We start from the raw sequence: 23,388 nt of genomic DNA on the forward strand, positions 1-23,388 counted from the left end.
AGTAGGAGTATGTTGTATAGCGTAGGAGATTAAAAGAGTAATTCACCCCAAATAAAATCTTTCTATCAATTAGGCTACACACCCCATGAAGCATTGAATTCATGGAGATTTTTTAGTTTTTGTCGCATTCTTAAGCCAATAATTGCCAATAAAAGATGCTAATGTCTCCAGTAGGACTCGTTGAGTCTCCTAAGGGAGAGACTACCGGTCATCAAATTATTGGCTTAGGAATAATGCCACAAAAACGAAAACAAACTTCATGAATTCAAGGCTTCATGGGGTGTGTAATTAATAGAAAATATTTGTTTTTGTTTTTGTGAACTACTCCTTTAAATGAATTTGTACTGAGCTGTCTTCCCTTCCACAAGAAGACTACTTTTGTACATTATTTTCCATTTGTAATTTTTACCGCCTTGAAATTGCTTTATTAGGCTATTTTATTTGTATATTTTTCATTCTTTTATTTTTGCAAGTTTAGTTGGATAAACATCTAAGGATTCTTGTATATTGGGTAAAGAAAGAGCCAAATCTCAAGAGCCAAATTGAAGAATGTGATAATAAAATATTTCTATCCTATTCTTTCCAAAAATACGACCATTTCTAAAGAATCCAGCAGGTGGTGGTAATGTAACATTTTGGTTGTCAACACAGAAAGGGTAGAAGAAGTGAAGGGAGAGCGCGACAACCAGGGTTGCCACGTCCGCTTATTATAAGCGACTTTGGGCTTGTTTTTCTGTGAAGTTGCTTGAAAATATATGGGCTGGTTTCTAAAGTGTACTTGCTTATTTAATAATAATAATAACCTTTATTTATATAGCACCTTTCATGACATAGATGCAGCTTAAAGTGCTTTACAGGGTGAAAAACAAAACAAAAAATAAAGCAAAGTGCTTTAAAGTGCTTGCTTCCAATTATTTTTATTATTATTCAAACCAGTAGTTCTCAATATTTTCATAAATGTTTTGTGCCAGGGAGCATTTGTGTTTGTTAGAATGTTTACAAAAACATTCCAAATATTCCTCATTTTATTTCAAGATTTTTTTGAAAATCACAGATCTACAAGCTCACAAGGTATCGCAGTGCAACGTATTGTGAGCTTGTAGATCTGCGATTTTCAAATAGATTGGCTATTTTCAAATAGATCGGTTGATAGCCGATGCATATTAGGTTTAAACGTGCTCATGTTATGTGGCCTAGTCCTTCTTTCTCTCGTTCTATCTTTACTGTCTCAACTCTTCTATTGGGCTTCTTTTCCTAGACCTGGTTGCCTATTTCTCTCGCAATATCTGGCAACGCTGGCGACAACGTAAAGCAGTAGTGCAGCAAGTCGTTGGCAGCAGACACAGTGTACAGTGTTCATGGATATGAGAACAAATACATGTATTATTTCAACATCGGTAGTAATGACCTTAACGTAGAGCTCTTAGAAGGCTTTCTGTGTTCATATTAACCGCAATGTGTCCATAGCTAGACGCGTTTCACCACAACAGTGTGCTTTACAGAAGGAGAAGAAAGTGCAATGGAAGACAGTATGATGGATTCAGAGGATGCCACAGAAATGTCATTTTCGACCCCCCAAGATGTACCTAAAGCCTGGGAGACTGTTGTTGCTGCTCTGGTGAGTAGGGTCAATCATTAGGTGAATGATCAACCCTGATCATTCTGTTGATTTGTCTTTTTTTACTCTGAGACTGAACAAATGGAGCATTTGTAACTCTGAGACTGTACAAATGGAATCAAATGGATCCTGTGATCATAGCTGAATGGGTTGAGAGCCCACCTGGGAAGCAGAAGGCAAGACACTTATAAGTGTTTAGGGGTTACAGTATAACCCCCAAACTGCATCCCCCCCCTGTTCTGAGGACCTCAAGTCTGACCACTTGGTTAGCAATCAGCTGGATGAAGCTGAAAATTGAATTTCCCCTTGGGAACGAGGCAACCAGGTGCTCACCTGACATGTAATAGTCAAAAAAGTTAAAATAGTAAAATGTGCCCCTACTCCTGGATCAGAGGGTATAAAACATCAGATTAAAAAGTTTACAAGAGGGAACAGCCTTTTGTTTATTCAATACAACGCCAACATGTTTCGACCTGAAGCGGTCTCCCTCAGGGCTCAAATTTAAATGGAACATTTGTAATTCGAGAGACTGCACTACAAATGGTTCCATTTGAACCCTTAAATAACTGTATACAGTCAACGATTTCTCCTTTTCATGGTTGTTTTAGGTGTCCCCCGCTGAGTCATCTGTGTCGGACGACGAGTCTCTCACAGAGTCTCTGGTCCTGCTGAGTTCCAGGGGCCTGGGCCAGTTTCTCGGGGCCTGGCTCCTGGAGACTTTGCAGACGAGGCTGACCAGCGCCGTGGCCCCGGAGTTCTGGGCCGGACTCAAGCAGCCAGAGAACGAACTGAACGAGAGAGACCGGGCCCGGGTTCTGCTCACTGCCTTTCAAACCCTGCTGGACAGACTGGAACCATTCCTAGGCAAGTAACTCCATTCTATAGGTCACAGGGGTGGGCAACTTTGATGATGGAGAGGGCCACTATATTTCCACACTCACTCCAGAGGGCCACATTGCATATACTGTGACAGTCTGTCGGGCCATTCTATGTCACACAAAAATAGCAAAAATAGCAGATCTACAAGCTCAAAACGCGTCGCAGCGTGAATTGGAATCCTGAAAAGTTTCATTTTTATTTACTTTAAAATGCATTAAGTTATACTTATGTTAACTTTATGAACTTAAATACAAATACATTGGACATAAAAAAGACAATAGAAATGTAATACTAGTCATTAAGCTGCTACTAATACAGTAGTAGTAATTAAAGCGGGTCATGTTTGCAATTGTAACAGCTGAAATCAATAATATATTAGTATTCCGATAATAACCTGCATTAAGTGAAGGTGGGCGCCGCATGTGGGCTTCTGCCGGACGGTGACTATTTGTTACATGTGAATAGTCGGACAAAGCACTGCTGCTGTGATACTGTTTGTCTTGACTTTTAAGTCTATTGTCTATTTATCTCTATGCATTTTCTAAATCAGTGGTTCTCACAAGTGGAGTCCAATAACACCCCCCCCCAGGGGTCCTTCAGGGGGTTCCACAGGGTCTCCAGCAACATGAGGAACAGTTTAATTTCACATTATTTAGAAGTAGACATTATCCCAATGAGAGAATGTATTATTTAGAATGACTATTCAGATCATAGGTTGGTTTCACTATCCCCACCTGCAGTAGTCATAGGATAATACTTAATCTAATCGAACAACAAAAATCTTATCAATTGGGGGCCCTAGACATGAAAATGTGTGAGAAGAACCATTGTTCTGAATGGCTAAAATGTAATATAATATGTATGATATACATAATAAATATACAATGCTAAAATCCATAAAATAAGTAATCCTCCCTCGCTCTTTCTCCCAGGAGGTCTAGAGAGGCTGGGCGCCTGGCAGGACGAGGGCCGAGGCGGCCTGTGTGGCCCCGGCATCAGGGGCCTCAGGGAGCGGGCCTTCACCGTCATCAGGGCCCTCCTCCTCTTCTCCAGCTCCACCGTGCTCCAGGAGCGCGTGCTGGAGTTCTACAGCAGGACCTTCTCCGTGCACATGAGCCAGGAGGGGGGGGGCGCCGCCGCCGCCGAAGCAGAGGACGGGGCGGAGGGAACGGACGGGGGAGCGGCGGCGCCGGCGGCGGCGTGCGCCGGCTGTGGCGTCCCGACGCAGCAGTGCTGGTGTCAGGACGCCCTGGGTCAACTGCAGGAGCTCAGCCGCATACTGTGAGCCTGTTCAGATTTGTTGTTTTCGACCCGGCGACCCGATTTTGGGCATGGGGTTACAGGAACGCATCTGTGTCATTTTAGATTTCTTTGGCCATTCAAAAATGGCAGATAATCAAGCTCATAGTGTGGTAGCGAGTGCCGCGCTATGAGCTTGTAGATCTTTTTGAAAAACCTTTGTATATACATTTTTTTAAAGCGAACATTTGTAACTCAGATCTTTGCTTCTGGGGGGGGGGAAGGGGGGGTCCCTGGAACAAAATATTTTGAGATTATTATTTTTTCTTTTTATTATATTTTTTTCAAAAAACTGTTTTTAGAATGGGCCTCAGCTCTTAATGGGTTGAGGATTGAGGATGTAACTGTGTATGCTGCTGGGTGTGCTTGCAGGTCCAGACTGCAGCTGTTAGAGAGGGTGAGCTCTGAGGCAGTGACAGCCATCCTCCACAAGCTGATAGAGCAACGCATGGAGCAGCACTGCAGAGGAGAATATGAGCGCTCCTTTCTGCTCGACTTCCAGGAGGTAACGCTCTCTCATTGCTTCAGTTCGGCGGTTCTCAACCTGTGGGCCCGGGGCCCACTGGCGGCACCGTGAGGATATCGCAAGTGGGCTGCCAAATAATTGGCTAAACACTAAGATTTTAATGACAATATAACAACATTAATATAAATATTTTGTTGTATAGTTATTTAAATTGTTTTAAATTAAATTAGTTCCATTGATCCCTGATCCAGAAGAGGTTGAGGACCACTGGTTCAGTTCAATCCACATCATCAAACTGCTGTTGAGCCCGACCCACGTACTGTATAATATACAGTATATCGGTCTGGCCATCATTTTAACTTTTTACGACATTGGTATTGGCAATCATGCAGCTTGACTTTCAACCTGGAGTCCCTCTTGTGGGCATGTTTGTCTTGGCTTTTAAGTCTATTCTGTATTTATCTCTATGTACTGTATGCATTATCTAAATAAGTGGTTCTCAAAGTGGAGATTGTGAAGTTGTAGATATGTCTTTTTTTTTTTTTTACTGTAAATATGGCTTTTATCTATCAAATAGGTTGTTGTTTTTTTGCTTAGAAGTTAAATATTTTTCAAATTGAATTCAAGATTATGCACTATTTATTGTTAAAAATATCAGTCAAAACATCGGTTATCAGTATTGCCTCTGTTGGGTGGAAACCTCATATGTCCAGAACTGTTACTTTACAGGATTAAAATTAAAAAATCACACCCTGTGTGAAGGTAGCGGCGCCTTTGATACATTTTGTCATCGATATGTGTTTATAATGTGTTTATAGCCATGTGTCACGTGAAGCTTGACCAATCACTTTGTTGACAGGTCTGACCAATCAGAGTGCTGACGGGTCTGACCAATCAGAGCGTTGACGGGTCTGACCAATCAGAGCGTTGACGGGTCTGACCAATCAGAGCGTTGACGGTGAACACGGACAAAGTCAGGTATAGAGCAGGATCCGCTCTATACCTAAAGGTATAGAGCGGCTAGCGCCGCTAAAAATATGAAAAGTAGCAGATCTACAAGCTCAAAACGCTTTGTGCTGTGTTTCGAGCTTGTGGCACTCGGTGCCGCGCTATGAGCTTGTATATCTGCAATTTTTGAATAGCCCGAAGAAATCTTAAAATGACACGGATGCGTTCTCGGATTGAATGGGTTAAACGGTGTACCGGAGCATTATATCTCTGTCTATAAACGCTGTGTGTGTGTGTGTGTGTGTGTGTGTGTGTGTGTGTGTGTGTGTGTGTGTGTGTGTGTGTGTGTGTGTGTGTGTGTGTGTGTGTGTGTGTGTGTGTGTGTGTGTGTGTGTGTGTGTGTGTGTGTGTCAAGTGGTTGGAACTGGTGCTGGGCTGGCTGAGCAGAGTGTTCAGCAGCAAGGTGAGCGGCGGCGGGGGAGACACGCCGCTGCTCACGTCTCCCGGCGGCGACGCCACCGCCGCGGCGACGACGGGCAGGCCTACCAGCACCGCGCTGCAGCACTGGAGGTGTCACATGCACCAGTTCTTCTGCAGGATCTACGTCAACATGAGAATCGACGAGCTCTTCGGCATCATCAGAGGTTAGGGGCATTTAAGTTGACGATTAATTGTCACACAAATAATTGACGGTAAATTAACGGTTTAATTGTGTTTCTGCCGTTGAACGTTGGAACATATGAATACAATTTAAATTTATGTTTGGTTTTTACGCTTCATAATCTGCACAGGGCAGAATTTACAAATAACTTAAGTATACAAATAAATGACTGACATATCTAATCATTTCATACACGGCTATAAACGTAAGCTTGTAGATCTGCTATTTCTGCTATTTTTGGGAAATGTTAGGACATGGAACATTGAAACGATTATGACGATTATGCAGATTGTGATTAACTCAAATAATTGCGATTAGGCGACTATGTAATTATTGTGACAGGCCTATTAGAGGTGAGACATCTAAAAAATGCCCCTCAGGTTTCGGCGAACATAAAACGTCTACATTTTCCACGGGCTGGTTTTTAAAAAAAGGAGGGAACAGCTAAAATTTTGTAATGACTATAATAACTATACGTAGAATAAATATAATATTTTATCATACCTAGAATTCAGACATAATAGACAAAATCTGCCTCTAATTTCTATTAAAAAATATATATATTTTAAGTATCTACTGTAGGATCGAAGGGACATTTTCTTAATGTTATTCTACAGTTGTACTCGTTCTAAAATGGCTGTGGGCATCAGCATGAGCTCACTGTCTACATTCACATGTCAGATTTCCCAGAGTCAAAGCCGGCCATTGAAGACCTGAAGTTCTGCCTGGAGAGAACCAATCAGAGGCAGCAGCTCCTCACCTCGCTGAAATCGGCTTTCGAGAGTCGTCTCTTGCACCCTGGTCAGTTTTGTCATGGGACAATGTGCGGCATTATAGGACTATACACAGTAAAATCGTCTTGTGTTACTGTATCCATTTGTAACTCTTGAGTGTGTACAAATGGAAGGGTCCATTTGGTTCCCATGTGTACACACTCAGAGTTAAATTAACACTTAAGATTTTGCTGTGTACTGTGGATGGATAGGATATGAGTGGTACTCTCTACTGGGACAAAGGGAGAGCTCTTCTTCTTATATTGTGTCTTGTTGTGTCAAATGACTTTCAGGAGTCCACACGGCTGACATTCTCACCGTGTACATCTCAGCCATCAAGGCCCTCAGAGAGCTGGATCCATCCACGGTCATTCTACAGGTGGCCTGCCTGCCCATCCGCAAGTATCTCAGGTATTTCAGCCGTAGTGTCTGTGACACTAGATCTAAAATGTTTTTTTATGTGGAGCCCAAGTTTTAGTTTTAAGTGTGACAGACTTCACAATTAGATATATATTAAAAGGGGAAGTGATGGAGAGAAAAAGAGATAGGGGAGGGGAGATTTTTGCAACTTACTATAACTACATCTACTGTATTACTATTCTTGTTGCTGTTGCTTGTATCTCTCCCTTCGTCTCCCTCTCTCTCTTTTCTCCCGACACAGTCAAGACAGATGGCCGCCCACCCTAGAGTCTGGTTCTGTCTGAGGTTTCTTCACGTTAAAGGGGGAGCTTTTCCTTGTCGGGGGGGGGGGGGGGGGTCTGATACTTAAAATTCAGCCAGCTGGGGACCATGTTTAGGCAAACATCTCTAAATGCCTCCTCTCCAAGTCAGGTGACATGACATGTCATAAGTTCATGACTGTCATAACTAGGTCCAACTGGGCGTATTTTTGCTATTTGTCGTACGTGTAGCACCTTTAGCAGCTGCTGCGTACCTGCTGCCACCTTTGCAGCTGCTGATTGCTTTTGCCCCAACTCCACCCCAGCATCCACCTGGTTAACTTTAGCTCACCTGAGGTATTGCAGTACTTGATATGTGTGCCGCAACGTTGACGTGTGTGTGTGTGTGTGTGTGTGTGTGTGTGTGTGTGTGTGTGTGTGTGTGTGTGTGTGTGTGTGTAGGACGAGAGACGACACGGTCAGACAGATCGTCGCCGGCCTGACGGGCGACGCTGAGAGCTGCAACGACCTGGCCAATGAGCTGTCCCGGGCCGACCCCGTCACCTTGGAGATGCAGGACAGCGACGACGAGGGCAGCGACCCGGAGGAGTGGGTCCCGGACCCCACCGACGCCATCACTGGTCAGTAGGATGAACGAAGATCACAGAGCCTACATGTAACATACAGTAGTACGAGATGAACGCATGGTGCATCTTGAGTCTGGATTTGAACAGATGTAAGGTGCTTTTTCATGTTCTAATGTTAATTTATGTTTACACGCCCTAACCACTCAGCTATTGGTTTGTCCCATGTTCTCCCTACTGTTCTAGCCCACACATTGAATTTAGATTCCCCCAAATGTTTCGGTAGGCGGCGATCTCTGATCATCTGACTACGCGGGAATGCTTTTCAGGAACGGAGGGGAAAAAAACCTGTGTTCCAACTTTTCATTGGTTAAATATCTATAAAACCCTCAAGCAGACTATTCCCTATTTTGGGCATGTCATTAGAGGCAAAGCTATTTAAAAAATAGCCCACAACACACTGTCATACAACGAAGTGTAAAATAGGGCATTGATGTATGAAAGAAAAGATGAAATATTATGCAAGGTTTCGACAACATATTTACTTATCTTTTGGTCTCAGATAAGACGGGCTCTAAGCGTCGCTCCTCTGACATCATCAGCCTGCTGGTCAGCATCTATGGCAGTAAGGAGATCTTCATCGACGAGTACAGGACCGTCCTGGCTGACAGGCTGCTCCTCCAGCTCAACTACAACACCGCTAGGTACTGACTGTACTGCTGAGCAGAAACGGGAAGCTTCGGTTCCCCCCCAAAGGTTTCTGTTTTGTTTGCGTTGTGAAGAGGACTGAGGATTGAGTTGTGTTTTTCCCCTCTCGCTGTGTGGCTTTAGGGAGATCCGTAATGTGGAGTTACTGAAGCTGAGGTTCGGGGAGTCCCACATGCACTACTGTGAGGTCATGCTGAAGGTGAGCCAACTGTCTTTAGTTTCAACAGTTTAAGACATTAAGACCGGGAACGCATCTGTGTAATCTTTTGATTTCTTTGGCTATTCAAAAAATAGCAGATATACAAGCTCATAGTGCGGAACCGAGTGTCGCGCTATGAACTTGTAGATCTGCTATCTTAGAAAATGTGTGAAAATTTGTGCAAATCTATGGATATGTATTCTACAAATGTCTTCTAAATCCTAACTGTTTTTGGAAAAAATGTATATTGCTATACATTGTATATTGTTCCCAAACTTTTTCATGTCGAGGACCCCCAAAATTATATGTATTTTGCGCCTATATTTTGTTCCAGGACCGCCCAGAATGAAAGATTTGAGTTAAAAATCTTCGCTTTAAAAATGTATATACCAGTATTCAAAGATTTGCACAAATTCTCACAGTTTTTCAAAAATAGCAGATCTACAAGCTCATAGTGCGGCACTCGGTGCTGCGCTATTTGTATTCTTTATTTTAACACCAGCTGTAAATAAGGTCAGGCTAAAGACAAGGTACGAGTTATGCCTGTAAATTGATTGCAGTTAAAGGCCCGGAGCGAAGCCGTCGTTTTAGACATCGTTTACGAGAAGACAAAAGGCATGGCGAATTGGCGATATCGTAGGTAAGACGTTAATCCTTATTATTGTCCTCTCGTCTTCCTCCAGGATGTAGCAGACTCCAGGAGGATCAACAGCAACATCCGCGAGGAGGAGGCGCGGCTCGGCGAGGACGAACAGCCGCCGCTGGCCCTGTCGGCCATGATCCTGTCCTCGGAGTTCTGGCCCCAGCTGAACGAGAAGAAGATGGAGCTGCCTCCGCCCGTCTCCCAGGCCATGGAGGCCTATACGCACCGCTATGAGAAGCTCAAGGTTTGGGACAAAGCTGCACTCTGTAACTTTAATGTCCTACCCGAGAACCTGGGCCCCCCGTTCAAGTGCTGAAATGTTTACCACTGAGCTAAGGGAGCATGCTGCCTGCTTACTCAGGGGAGAAACTAAATAGAAAAGCAACAAAAACTAATACAACCACCACAGCAGTTGTGTACAGAATACAGACTGGTCAAAATAACATTTAATTCACTAAAGAAAAGTTAGATAATGGAGCTTTAAACAAGATGACATCATTATAGGAGCATAGATGATGGAAATATGACATTTATGGTTGTTTATGCAAAATAATTTATTTTGGCTCAAATAAAGCCGATCAGGCGATTAATTGTGGCAGGCCTAAATGGCGACAGGAAAACTTGAGAAGTGGTCCCTCTAAAGGGCTTGAGTCACAGTGTGCATCAGATGTGTGTCTGTGCCCTGAAAAAAGGTTTATCTGTCTTTCCATCAGTGTTCATTTTGACAGCAAATTCTGATTTAGTCTTAGTCTTTTGAATAACACACCATTTAGTTTTAGTCCTATTTTAGTCATCTGAAATTGTTTAGTCTCAAGGCCCTTACACACCGGGGGCGAGTTTTTCATGTGAATAATACGTTGTTTTTTTTTAAACCTTAGTCAATGCAAGCTTCCACGGAGCGAAAAAGCGTCGTTTATTTATTCGGAACGAGTCCGAATTTTGCTTATATTCGCATAATCGCCGGTGTGTAATGACCTTATGTCTAGTCTTAGTCGACAAAATATCAAAATCTTAGTTTTTCTTAGTCTTAGTCAAAAACAATTACACTGCAGCACATTCTGATTTAGTCCTAGTCTTAGTCCTTTGAATAACACAGCATTTAGTTTTAGTCCTATTTTAGTCATATAAAATTGTTTAGTCTAAAGGTCCTTACACACCGGGCGACACCGGCGAAAATAGCGAATATACGCAAAATTCGGACTCGTTCCGAATAATTAAAAGACGCTTTTTCGCTTCGCTTTTTCGCTTTTTCGCTCCATGTACGGAGCCATTGACTTTATAAGGTTTTAAAAAAACCCGCATTATTCGCACGAAAAAATCGCCCCGGTGTGTAACAACCTTTAGTCTAGTCTTAGTCGACAAAATTAACACTGCTTTCCATGTGTTATGTATGTATGTTTGTGTGTCTGTCTCCAGGCTATGAGGACGCTGAGCTGGAAGCCCCTCCTGGGCACAGTCACGCTGGACGTGGAGCTGGAGGACAGAGTGCTCCCCAACCTCACCGTGTCCACCATCCATGCCGCCATCATCCTTCACTTCCAGGACAAAAGTCAGTATCTGTTCACGTGCAAAGATCTTCACATCTGGGTTTATAGTGGGTTTATCCTACATAAATTGTAGGATAGAAGGTGTTTGGATCAATAGTACGGTTGTGCAGTGTCAAATGTGAAGTCAGGCAGATCAGCTGTTGTCCAGAATCTTGTCTGTCCCAAATATGGTCTTCCACATGGCTCCAGAGCCACCAGTACTCTGATAACAGTAGTGCACTGTAGATATACCCAAAAGGAAATGACTGATGTTGTAGAACTGACATCATACACCAAGTACTCTGGTAATGTATGCTGTCCGCAAATATCCAAATTGATGTCCAACATCCAAACAAATTGTCTTTATAATTGTTAAGCTTCTTGGTAATTAGAGCGTTCATAATCTTGTGGTTTATATTGAACATACATTTAAAAGGATCCCTGGCTAATAAGCCAAATATGCCTTAATACATTATAATTGTCCTCTATAACTAAAATGTAAAATGAAAAACACCTTAAATATTTTATTTATTTTATAAATAGTTCATCAGTTCACTCAATAGGGGCAATGCCTGTCGCAAGTTGATGATGTCATTTGTCCATGTGGTCCAGCCCTATGGAATGCATGTGAAAATAAAACCCAACTTAATACTTCCTACGGTTAATATGAGCATCAAATCAATATTTTAAATATGTTTTTGCACATGCATTCCATAAATCCCATAGGGCTAGACCACACATGGACAAATGACATCATCAACTTGCGATGGTCATTGCCCCTCTTGAGTAAAAGATGAACTGTTTCCCTACTTTACCCCTAAGTTACTTTAGTGTTAGTAAGCCAGTGGTATATGAAATACAAGGATTATTTTATATCTCCAAACCGGCAAATCAAATAGTCTTTTTTTTATACGGCTCAAGTTCTAAAGGTTAGACCGCACCCACTTGGTAGTCTGCCTAGCAACACAGCAGCTCGCTCAAGCCAGCTCAATGGCGCTACCTCAGTGGTTCTCAAACTGGGGTCCGTGGAACCCCAGGGGTCCTTGAGGAGTTACAGGACTGTAACTCCTAGCTGGAGAGACGGGTAGACCCCTGTGACTGAACAAACACTCTATAGCAATGATTACTATCAGAATATAGTGCTTTAACCTTTTAACAAAATACTTTTTGTTTTAACCAAAAAATATCACTTACCCTACCTTTAACGATGAGAATTTTAGATAAAGATAAAAAATCACACCCAGTGTGAAGTGGGCGGTGTGGTCACAGTGGTCATCACAGTGGGTGATTCACAAAAAAAAACATAAATGTGTTTTTTTTAAGTGCACAGTCCTATTTATAGGACTGCACATGTGTCATGTGTTTCACTAGCCAATCACAGTCCTGAATAGAGTCAACCAGTGTACAATGGTGGCCAATCACGGTGCAGGGTTAGGGGGGTACAACGGTGGCCAATCACAGCGCAGGGTTGGGGGGGTGCAATGGGTGGGGGTCCAAACCTCACATATAGGGGCGGTTGCACTGCCCAAGAATGGTTCCATTGTACTCTCTCAGGCCCATTAGGGTCCATTTGGACGCCTGGTGTTCTCCCACCAGCCGTTGAAAAACAGTGCTCAGTTCGGCAAAAGGTCTTATTTGGTTTGGAGTATGCTGCACCCTTTAGCCATTGAGTCTCTGTGTTATCACATCTCTATACATGATGGAGATCTGAATAAACAGGCCAAGGATGACAATGAAGTCATCCATGTAGCCCAGGAGGTAATCGAAGAGATCATCGGGCAGGAAGTCAACCGGTAAAACTAGGTAGGTGACTGCACCGACTAGATACAGGAGTATCCGGATCCTGAATATCAAGGACAATCCACCCACTGAAAACATCTCTCTGAAAGCATGACGTAGCAGGGTGGGAACGTCCCTGAGCCTGTCCATCAAAGATCGTGTCTGTCCAGAGAACCTGCGGTTGTAGTCGTTGACGTCTCTGAGGATGAGCTGCGGCCCCCCCTCCCCGTCCTGGGCTCTCTGCGGGGAGGCGTCGCTCTCACGGAAGAGAGGGAAGAGTAACGTCACTGTTTGTCTGCAGATGGGGCAGTTGATGGCCCCCAGCCAAGTTCCATATCGCCAATAGGCTATGATACAAGAGCCACAGAAGAGGTGTCCGCAGTTAGTCTCCACAGGCAGCACAGCCTGCTGTAGACACACAGGGCAGGACATGTCCGCGTAATAACGCTGCCTGGCCTCCGAAGGCGGGTTCTCATCCCGCTCTGACTGGAGCTGTTGTCGGACGGCTCGGACGTGCTCCTGGTTCTCGGGGTGAATGTTCTGCCGCCTGTCAGTCAGTAAGCCTCCCAGGAGCGCAGCAAAGAAGAGCACCACCAAAACCAGCACCTGGTTGCTGACTCCCTCAATGAGCGTGTCCTGATCCTGGATCAGGCAGTCCAGTCCACTACAATGACTCTGTTCCATCGCACACACTGATGGCCGCCTTCTCTTGCCTTGCAAACGAAGACGTCTTTGTGTCTCTGCTAGAAATGCGTCCGCTCTCAGACAGAGGAGTGCCGAGTTGATCTTTCCCTAGCTAATGCTCCTCACACCCTGTGTTGTCACGTTTAAGCCGAGCTGCCTCACACCTCACGTCATCAAATCTGACGTCAGTCGTGGCCAAATATGGAGTTCCACGTGGCTCTAGACTAGTGGCTCTGGCCAGGGTTTTTGGTTTTAACCTGGCGTGTGGCGTTTGTTTGTTTTTTCAGACCGGAAAAATGACCTTCCCACGTGGCATCAGTCTTTAGATGTAGATACCTACACAGGGAGGGTACTATACATTATTTTGCTCTCTCAGAGAGAGATTATAGAGGTACTTGTGCATCCTAACCTCCTCAGCCAACCTCTCTTCAAAACTATCCCTTGTTTGCTGCTGGCATAATGAAGCCTTGGTCAAGCCTTGGTCAAACTGCCGAAACAAACTTCAGCAAGGCACTGTCAAAGTTTTTATAATTTTTCCCCTTTTAACACATGGCAAGACTGTTGACCTTAAGGCCAGTCCACACCAATGCAACTACTTGCAAACATTATCTAGCCTGGTTCCAGACCATAGACCCCGCCCACTCTCTGAGTGGACTGCCCCTCTTGGTCTGGTGTTGTAATGTGAGCCTAGGATTTATTTGGTACAAAAAGTACCGTCCAATGAGAGTCAGAGGTGGTGATGGGGATCACTTGTAATTGGTTTAGGGAAATTCTAATCACCTCCCCCTTGTAATCGCCTACACTGGAGCCAATGTCAGACTGAAGCTCCACGCAGCTTCAGTCTGATAATCAGGCTAAACATTATCCCCAATGGCAGTTGCAAGGAGTTGCATTGGTGCGGTCCGGCCTTTAAAACTTGTTTTCTAATCAGTTGATTAATAAGTTTGTTCCTCATAAAAGTTTCTTTGCCCTGATTTGAGCTCAAAAGCATCTAAATTTGATTAGTTAAGCCAAAAATAACTGATCTACAAGCTCTAAAAACGTTGTAGATTGGCTATTTTTGGTGCGTGACAGCCACATGCAAGTATAAATCAAGCCTTAACGGGGATATTTCACTTTCAAACTGCTCTCCTCTGGCTTTTGTGTGCACTCCAGACAGTTTTTATGTTGCTTGGCTCAGTAATTAGATATTTGATAGTCATTTTATTAGACATTCCACCTTCCTTTATATAAACCCATTGTAACTTCAAACTCCATTTTAACCATGTTAGATTAATTGAAAACACATCCTTGGTTCTGGTGACTGATACTGTCCTTCTAATGCGTGAGGGGCCGTGTATTTTCAATAACTTTTTTCATTTTTGTCTCCGCCAGAGGTGGAGAGTATGGTAAATGGTAAATGGTAAATGGTGCATTTATATAGCGCTTCTATCCGAAGCGCTTTACATTGATTGTGCGTATGTTTTCGTCTCCGTCCTTCCGTGTGTCCGCCAAGCTAACATTGGTCAAGCTTCACGTGACAGCAATATGTTGAAAGGGTGTGCTTTGATTGGCTAGCGAGACGCATGACGAAATAGAAACATATAAATAGGTGTGTCACTTCAAAAAATCATTTATATTGTTTGAAGTGAGCTTCCATCAGCCAAGCTAACATTGGTCAAGTGACACGTGACAATATGTAATATAAATAGGTAAGACAGGATTGATCAGGAACAGTACTGGCGGAGACCTGTGCTCCGAGGAGCACATTTTCTAGTTTAAATTTTATTCATTTTCCCAAAACATTATAAAACTAGAAAATGTGCTCCTCGGAGCACAGGTCTCTGCCAGGTCAGGTAGGTTAGTGTGGGCCAGCAATGTTCGGAATTCGCCAATCAGGCTGGAATGTGAAAAATCGGACAGATCCGTCTTGATCCCTTGACTAAAGAGATAATATGTACCGATTTGCGTGATTTTTGGACAACATTGCGGTGATATTTATGAGTTATTAATTTCATCATGCTTACATCATGCTTACGGTGCTTATATTTTTGAGCGGTGTAGCCGCTCCTATAAGTGGGTTTGGGACCCATCCGTGGCGATAGTTTTTCTTTACGTTGTGAAAATGTGTCTTTCGCTGTACTGTGATTGGCTGATTGGTATTCAGACCATTTGCTCAGTACTGTGATTGGCTAGCGAGACGCATGATGAAATTAATAACTCATAAATAGCACCACTCACTTCAAAATAATTACTTTTTCTTTTGAAGTGAGCTTCCATCACATCAGGTGTTGACGGTACTCCTACAGATTTTGTCCAAGCGTCATGCAAATCGGTACACAGTATCTCTATGGTCAAGCCAATGGTGCCGGAGATTAGGTGTTCACAGACGGACGGACGGAGGGAGGGTAAAACATACTCTCCGCCATGCCGAAGCAAAAATAAATGAAAACCAAATGGAGTACACTCTCAGAGTTAAATTAACACTGAGCATTTTACAACATAGATTTGGGTCCCAAAGATAAAAAATGGTCCATTGTACTCTCTCTGAGGTCCAAATGGATCTCAGAAGGATCCATTTGGACGCCTGGTCTGCCCCGGACCAGACGTTAAAAAAACAAGTTTGTTCAGTTCGGCAAAAGGTTCTTATTTGGTTTGGAGTATGCTGCACCCTTTAGCCATTGAGTCTCTGTGTTATCACCTCTCTATACATGATGGAGATGTGAATAAACAGGATAACGATGACGATTAAGTCATCGATAAAGCCCAGGAGGTAATCGAAGAGAGCGTCGGGCAGGAAGTCAACCGGTAAAACTAGGTAGGTGACTGCACCGACTAGACACAGGAGTATCCGGATCCTGTATATCAAGGTCAAGCCACCCACTGAAAACATCTCTCTGAAAGCATGACGTAGCAGGGTGGGAACGTCCCTGAGCCTGTCCATCAAAGATCGTGGCTGTCCAGAGAACCTGCGGTTGTAGTCGTTGACGTCTCTGAGGATGAGCTGCGGCCCCGCCTCCCCGTCCTGGGCTCTCTGCGGGGAGGCGTGGCACTCACGGAAGAGAGGGAAGAGTAACGTCACTGTTTGTCTGCAGATGGGGCAGTTGATAGCCCCCAGCCAAGTTCCATATCGCCAATAGGCTATGATACAAGGGCCACAGAAGAGGTGTCCGCAGTTAGTCTCCACAGGCAGCACAGCCTGCTGTAGACACACAGGACAGGACATGTCTGTGTAATAACGCTGCCTGGCCTCCGAAGGCGGGTTCTCATCCCGCTCTGACTGGAGCTGTTGTCGGACGGCTCGGACGTGCTCCTGGTTCTCGGGGTGAATGTTGTGCCGGCGTTTCCTGTACAGCAGGGTCAGTAAGCCTCCCAGGAGCGCAACAAAGAGCACGAGCACCACCGCAGCCAGCACCTCGTTGCTGAGCATGTCCAATACACCACAATGACTCTGATCCATCGCACACACTGATGGCCTTCTTCTCTGGCCTGGCAAACCAAGACGTCTTTGTGTCTGCTAGACAGGTGAGGGGCGTGTTAATCTATCCCTATGCTAATGCTCCTCACACTCTGTGTAGTCACATTTAAGCCGAGCTGCCTGACGTCATCAATTTTGCCCAAATATCGTGTTCCACATGGCTTTAGACCAGTGGTTCTCAAAGTGGGGTCCGGGGACCCCCATGGGTCCTCCATGGGGTTCCAGGGAGTACCCCAGTTACATTATTGATTGTTAGGAACCAAATGGACCCGTACAGGTCTGTAACTCTGTGTACAAACTGTGTGTACAAGGGAACCAAACGGACCGTTTGGTTCCATTTTGTACAGACCCAAATATTCTACTTGAGCAGACCCACATATTGGGTGACCATTGTAACCTGCTATCAACAAAAATGGATGCTGTGGGATGCTTTGACAGATTTGTAATGGAAATAGGTACAGTATAACAAGGCCTCTAAAGGGTGGTGTCCTAGTCATGTAGTGCATGATCCGTCCCACTGGAAAGCCTACAACGCCTTAAGGATCCTTCACACCAAACTGTGTATGACTCCAGGGTTCGATCTCTGTTGCAGAGTAAGTCCTTCAACAGCACGTTCCATGCTCGGTCACAACTGTAACTCAAACAATGCAGCAGTCTAAACTGAATCCCTGGACTGCATTCCTTTGCCTCACACACCCGGGGAGCTTGAGCAGACTGCCGACCAGACTGCTGACCACATAATCACCACCTGTCCCCCTGCATAGACCACCTTTCGGAGGATGGCCTCTTTGAAGTGGGACCAGAGATGAGGGCGTGGCTGCATGACACTGAGTTGGACATCTGATGGCCATACACGAAAGCAGAAGAACAAACTCACCTGAACATTGATAATAGTGTTCTGAGTGGATACTCTGAAGTCATTGCTGCCACACACATTGATCCAAACCCATTCTAACCGGGGTCCCCCACGGGTCTCTACTCGGCCCCCTCCTTTTTTTGCCTGTACACCAAATCTCTTTGCTGAAAATAGCTGATCTACAGTTTCCCAATGCGTGTCGTGAGCTTTGCTTATAGATTGGCTAAGAATGTTCACCTAGTATTATGACTTACCAAGAATAGGTACGCTAAGGTTCATGTAGTTAAGTTTCCTCTCCCCTCTTTGGTCTGTGTGTGTGTGTGTGTGTGTGTGTGTGTGTGTGTGTGTGTGTGTGTGTGTGTGTGTGTGTGTGTGTGTGTGTGTGTGTGTGTGTGTGTGTGTGTGTGTGTGTGTGTGTGTGTGTGTGTGTGGTGCGCTCGCGTCAGGTGCGTGGACCCTGGAGGAGTTGAGCGGGAAGCTGGGGGTCCCTAAGGAGATGGTTCACAGAAAGCTGGCCTATTGGCAGCAGCAGGGGGTCTTGAAGGAGGAGTCGGGCGGTCGCTACTCTGTGCTGGAGACCGGCTCGTCCAAGGAGAGGCTGGAGAGGGGAGTGATGCTGATCGACAGCGACGAGGAGGGAGACTCCAACACCACAACGCAGTCAGAGCAGAGAGAGGAGAAACTGCAGGTGGGGACGGCACACACGCACGCACGCACGCACGCACGCACGCACATGCACAAACAGGGGCGGCAGTGGCTCAGGGGTAGAGTGGCCGGGTAGAGTGAACTGGAAACCGCAAGGTTCCCAGTTCGATCCCGGGCTCCCCCAGAGTTAGTGTCGAAGTGTCCTTGAGCAAGACGTTGAACCCCTAATTGCTCCCGATGAGCAGGTTGGTGCCTTACATGGTTTCCTTCGCCGTTGGTGTGTGAATGTAATGCACAATCTATGTAAAGCGCTTTGGATAAAAGCGCTATATAAATGCACCATTAACCATTTTACCATTTACAAACACATACACACACCCTCTAAGTAGTTGTGTAAACACCTTTGCCCTGATTCACGGTAAGTGATTTGATGAAGTATCTAAATAAATTGATTTCAAATGGAAATAATGCTGTTAATCAGGTTATTCCTACTGCAATTACTGTAAAACCTTATAACACCAGTTAACCACTTAAGCCCTAATTTACTATACTTCAGCTATTCTAAAATAGCTGATCTAGTAAAACTTGTAGATCTATTTACAAAGATGTTGCCTAAAATAAGGACGCCAGTGTTAACATGGTTCAATGGTCTGACAAAGATATTTAGATAACTACCACATTGTACCACTGTTTTCTGTGCAGTTGTTCTGGGCTTACATCCAAGCCATGCTGACCAACCTGGAGAGCATGTCTCTGGAGCGAATCCACTCCATGCTCAGGATGTTCGTGGCCACGGGGCCCGTGGTGACGGAGATGGATGTCAACGAGCTGGAGGCTTTTCTCCAGAGGAAGGTCAGAGAGCACCAACTGATGACGACCTCAGGCGTATACAGGCTACCCAAGGCCAACTGAGGAACCACCATCACCACCACGGGAGACGGGGGAAGAGAAAGGGGTTCAAGTGGACTAAAATGAGGACTGCTCTCGACAGAATCCGAAGATGGAGGATACAGTTCTGCCAAGAGGTTGTGTGTGTGGCAGCCAGCTCTCACCGGTTCTGTTCTTCAGGCCGATGGATTCGTTCATGTTGAGCTGTGACCCTATCTGTCACCTCCACACCGACTGTCCAGAGGCCCGTGAGCTAGACATAATCCCCTTAACCACTTAAACCCGGTATTCTTCGTTGACCGGAGTCCCCCAGGGGTCTATACTAGGCCCCCCTCCTTGTTCTCTTTTGTCTTGGTTGTATCACATAGTAAATAAAGTATTTAGAAAAAGTTCTACTGGCCAAACGTTCTATGACTGCAGTTTTACAGGAAAGATCTCATGAGTGAAGATGTGGAATATAAATGGATGGCAGAGGTGAAAAACCATTCCCTGGTTAAAGGTTTTTATTTTTATTTTTAATGGCCACCTTTTCTGAACAATTCAGGATCTACCATTCTATGAATGAGTTGGAAGGAGGCTTCAAGTGCTGAAAGATTTAACCATTTTGACTAAAGATTCACCAGGACTTGTTGAGTTGAGCTTTTGTTCCAGTTTAACCCAACTAAATTTTGAGTGAAAGCCTCAAAAGTTCTCTAATGCCTTAAACACTATGTTAAACCCTAGTATATACTTTGACTGGAGTCTCCTGACGGCCCCCTCGTTTCCCCTCCACACCAAATCTCTACGAGCTCCCAGCGTGACGCATTGAGCTTGTAAATCTGTTTTTGCAGAATGTTTGCCCCATAATAGGGATGTTAGGGTTCTTGTGTTTAAAACAGTTGAAGCTTGTATGAGTTCATGTTCCTTAACTATCTCCCTGAACCAACAACCAGGAACAAAGGGATGGTTCTGCATCTACAGTACATGAGGTACCAATGTAGAGTTCTTTAAAGAATAAACTTTAACACATGGAACCTAGCTGTTTGTTTTATTTTATTTTATAGATCGTTGGTGTCATAAATGTTCAAATTCATAGAGATGTACAGGCCTTAAACACAGAACTCCAAATACTATTTGGGGAAGAGTCAAAGCCTGTCATAGATACACAAGTCGAAATTGAGAAAAGAAATAGACAGTCTTGATCTAAGCCTTAGGCTAAAGGAAACCATACCTTTTATTATATGGTTTCCTTTCCTTTATGGCTGCGTGTGTTGTCATTTCAATAGACACTGTGAATAGACAGCTGCACAGACAGTTTTTTTCCCCAATTCATTTTCGGTTCTTATTTATAAAAGAGACCAAAAAATAGGGAGGGGACAATAACATATACATATTTACAATAATGTGTATACTGTAGGTAGCACTGAACCGGTTAGTTTGCGTCCTCTTTGGGCATGGATGTTTTGACAGTGGAAACTCGTAGTTCTGTGTAGGAGTGACTTTATTTATAGTCATTTATTAAACGGTGTTTGCAAGTATGATTTTTGATTTACCCAATCTAATGGCCAATAAAGCAAAGTCAATAGACTTTAGTTCTTTCTAGTTCACTGGTGAATTGTATATGAACATCCCTTCTGTTACTGTAGCGGTGCGTTTTGGTTTTAACAGTGGACGATCAGGATAGTTTTTTCCGGAAGTGCATTATATGTCTATGAGAGCCGGCAACTACTGGCGATAGGGCGAAGTGGGCGGGGGGGGCGATGAAAAGATGGATTTTGTTTATCTTTTGGACGATGTCGTCCGGCGATCGCCCGAGTCGCCCGCTGTTAAAACGTACTGTAGGGGTTGAAGGTATGCAGTTAGTTCAAATTTACATGACAAATCAACATTGCTCTGTTTTAGCATTGCCTATGGGTTTAGTGTTGACCACTTTCAATGTGGCATTCCTATTTTCAACAATTTTCTAGGAATTGCTTATTTCTTCTAAAAAAAATAGCCATACAACCAAGTATTAATTTATAAAGCAGTGCTTAATTGATTTGTATGAGCTTATTGTACCTAGCTACAATCTTGCAATTATTTGGCAACATAATAGTAGGCTATATATAAAGTCAGAATGTAACATACAGTACAGTTGGATTTTAAAACTATTTATTTACCTAATAAGCATCATCTACATACATGTCAAATATGGTCTGAAGAATCAACAGAATTCTGGAAATTTTAGTCTGAAAAAGTATGGAATTTTGTAATGGAAAATGTGTAGGACGTAGGAACCCTGCATACTACAGTGTCAAACACATATCAAAAATAGAAGATTGACAAACTCACAACGTATTGTGTGCTTGTAAGATCGGCTATTTTTGCTAATGTTTTAAGTGAAAGTGGTTAAGTAAAAGTATCAATATCAGAACAATACTGATTTAAATACTCAAGTCCAGTATAAACAAAATACTTCAGTAAAAGTACAAAAATATTGGCATCAAAATATACTTTTAAGTAGGCTACCAAAAGTATAAGTATTCAATACTCAGAATGCGCCATTTTACAGGGACAAAATAGCCTAGGAATATATGGGCAGAAGTGGTTAATGTAAGTTGTTTTCTAAATGCACATTATTTCATACAGGATGATGGTGTACCTGCTAGGCCTTGGCCTGTCGCACCTCCAACGGTGCCGATAGAGGACTATGCATGGCAGGGGCGTCCGCTTCCCTGAGCCAGGCCTAAACCTGACCGCATACCAAAACAGTTGAGCTGCAGGGTCTTCAGCTGGGGACTACCTTTCATTGATGTTTCGCCCCTTACCCAGAACATCTCCTGGTGGCGGGGCAGTGAACAGGGACGTCTCCCTGACACCCCCTGCAGCTCAACTTATTTTGATGTTCCCCCCAAGTCTTGTCTCGTCGTCTCAGCCAGAGCCAGTGGCTTGCTTTCTCTGCTTCCTCTGATAGCTCTTTGGTGGCTTTGCTCAGTCTGGCTCCCCGTAGCCCCACGTCTCTGAGCAGGCGTGACGTGGAACTGCCAACGAAGCCCCTGGCTCCCACCTCCACCGGGTACGTCCTCGCAGTCCATCCGCTTTCCCTGCACTCCGCAACTAGGTCTGCATATTTTTTTATTTTTTTTTGTTCAAGGTTTTTTTATTTTATATTTTTACATACAGGTCAGTAATAAAAGGCATACAAAAACAGTGAATGTATGTTACCCCTCCCACCCCCCCCCAAAGTTCACGCTCCGAAACGAAAGAGCCACAACCCTGGTATCTTATTGTACCATTAACACAAAGGACAATATAAACAAGTCAAAAAATAAATACAAAAAATAAAGTAGGTCTGCATATTTTGCCATCTTCCTTTCGTAGGCAGCTTCCAGACCCTCCTCCCATGGCACTATCAACTCAACCAGCAGTACTGACTTCACCGCTGCTGACCACAGCACCACGTCGGGTCTTAAAGTGGTGGTACAGATTTCCTGTGGGAACTGGAGCTGTCTACCCAGGTCCACTTCCATCTTCCACTCCACCCCTGGTGTTAACAGCTTGGAGGGTGGTAATCTCTTGCTGGAGTGTTCTGCAGGTTCCCCCTGCCTGTGGAAGTGGATCCCATGTTGGCTCCTTGATGGACCCTGGTTGTTCGCCTCCTGCCGGCTTTTCTCCAGCACCTCTGCCAGCTTCCTGAGCACTTGGTCGTGCCGCCATGTAAGTCGACTCTGTGTCAGAGCTGTTTTACATCCTGACAGGACATGCTGGAGTGAGGCATTGGTGGTCCCGCAGAGGTCACAGGATTGCTCTGTTCCAAACCACTGATGGAGATTTCGAGGGCTTGGGAGCGTGTCGTAGGTCGCTCTAATGAGGAAACTGAGTCGACCTTGTGGCATTTTCCAGAAGTCTGCCCAGTTGATTGCTCGACTCGCGACATCCTCCCAGGTAGTCCACCGCCCCTGCTGCCCCTGTGCCACAGACTTCACTCTGAGCTCCTCCTGTTCTATTCTGGTAACCTTGGCAACAACAAGATCCTTCCTCTCCTTCCTGTTTGCCTTGGACCATAGAATAGGTGGGTCGCTCCATCCAAGGCCTGCCCGCCCTGTTTGGACCCTGCCCACGACCTCTTGATGTTGCAGTCTGCCCATCACCTTCTGC

The 23,388-nt window shown here is 44.4% G+C and overlaps 3 protein-coding genes across 3 annotated transcripts; 1 reads left to right on the top strand and 2 right to left on the bottom strand.

Annotated features, from left to right (window-relative positions):
• The first annotated feature begins 1,314 nt into the window (after positions 1-1,314).
• On the top strand, positions 1,315-20,285 carry anapc2 (anaphase promoting complex subunit 2). The gene is made up of 14 exons (XM_084072263.1): positions 1,315-1,618; positions 2,227-2,482; positions 3,430-3,778; positions 4,169-4,301; positions 5,626-5,854; positions 6,553-6,672; positions 6,938-7,055; positions 7,766-7,944; positions 8,450-8,591; positions 8,719-8,794; positions 9,478-9,681; positions 10,854-10,986; positions 18,186-18,427; positions 19,087-20,285. The coding sequence occupies exons 1-14, from the start codon at positions 1,520-1,522 to the stop codon at positions 19,294-19,296; spliced, it is 2,490 nt and encodes an 829-aa protein (XP_083928389.1). The 5' UTR covers positions 1,315-1,519; the 3' UTR covers positions 19,297-20,285.
• On the bottom strand, positions 12,623-13,726 carry LOC311055962 (E3 ubiquitin-protein ligase RNF170-like; the record flags this gene model as incomplete). Its single annotated transcript, XM_084072264.1, has 1 exon — positions 12,623-13,726. Exon 1 carries the CDS (start codon positions 13,424-13,426, stop codon positions 12,623-12,625), a length of 804 nt encoding a protein of 267 aa, XP_083928390.1. The 5' UTR covers positions 13,427-13,726.
• On the bottom strand, positions 15,851-17,344 carry LOC311055963 (E3 ubiquitin-protein ligase RNF170-like). Its single transcript, XM_084072265.1, has one exon. It carries the CDS (start codon positions 16,863-16,865, stop codon positions 16,080-16,082), a length of 786 nt encoding a protein of 261 aa, XP_083928391.1. The 5' UTR covers positions 16,866-17,344; the 3' UTR covers positions 15,851-16,079.
• Positions 20,286-23,388: the final 3,103 nt, after the last annotated feature.

Source organism: Gymnoscopelus microlampas (assembly GCF_963454915.1).
Source record: "Gymnoscopelus microlampas genome assembly, chromosome: 11".
NCBI lineage: Eukaryota > Metazoa > Chordata > Actinopteri > Myctophiformes > Myctophidae > Gymnoscopelus > Gymnoscopelus microlampas.

Bases quoted from the DNA above. Each gene is read 5' to 3' on its own strand.
- anapc2 (XM_084072263.1), top strand. From the start codon at position 1,520: ATGGAAGACAGTATGATGGATTCAGAGGATGCCACAGAAATGTCATTT. The intron at 2,483-3,429 runs GCAAGTAACTCC...TCTTTCTCCCAG, and splicing joins CAGACTGGAACCATTCCTAG to GAGGTCTAGAGAGGCTGGGC. The intron at 18,428-19,086 runs GTGGGGACGGCA...TTTTCTGTGCAG, and splicing joins AGAGAGAGGAGAAACTGCAG to TTGTTCTGGGCTTACATCCA.
- LOC311055963 (XM_084072265.1), bottom strand. From the start codon at position 16,865: ATGGATCAGAGTCATTGTGGTGTATTGGACATGCTCAGCAACGAGGTG.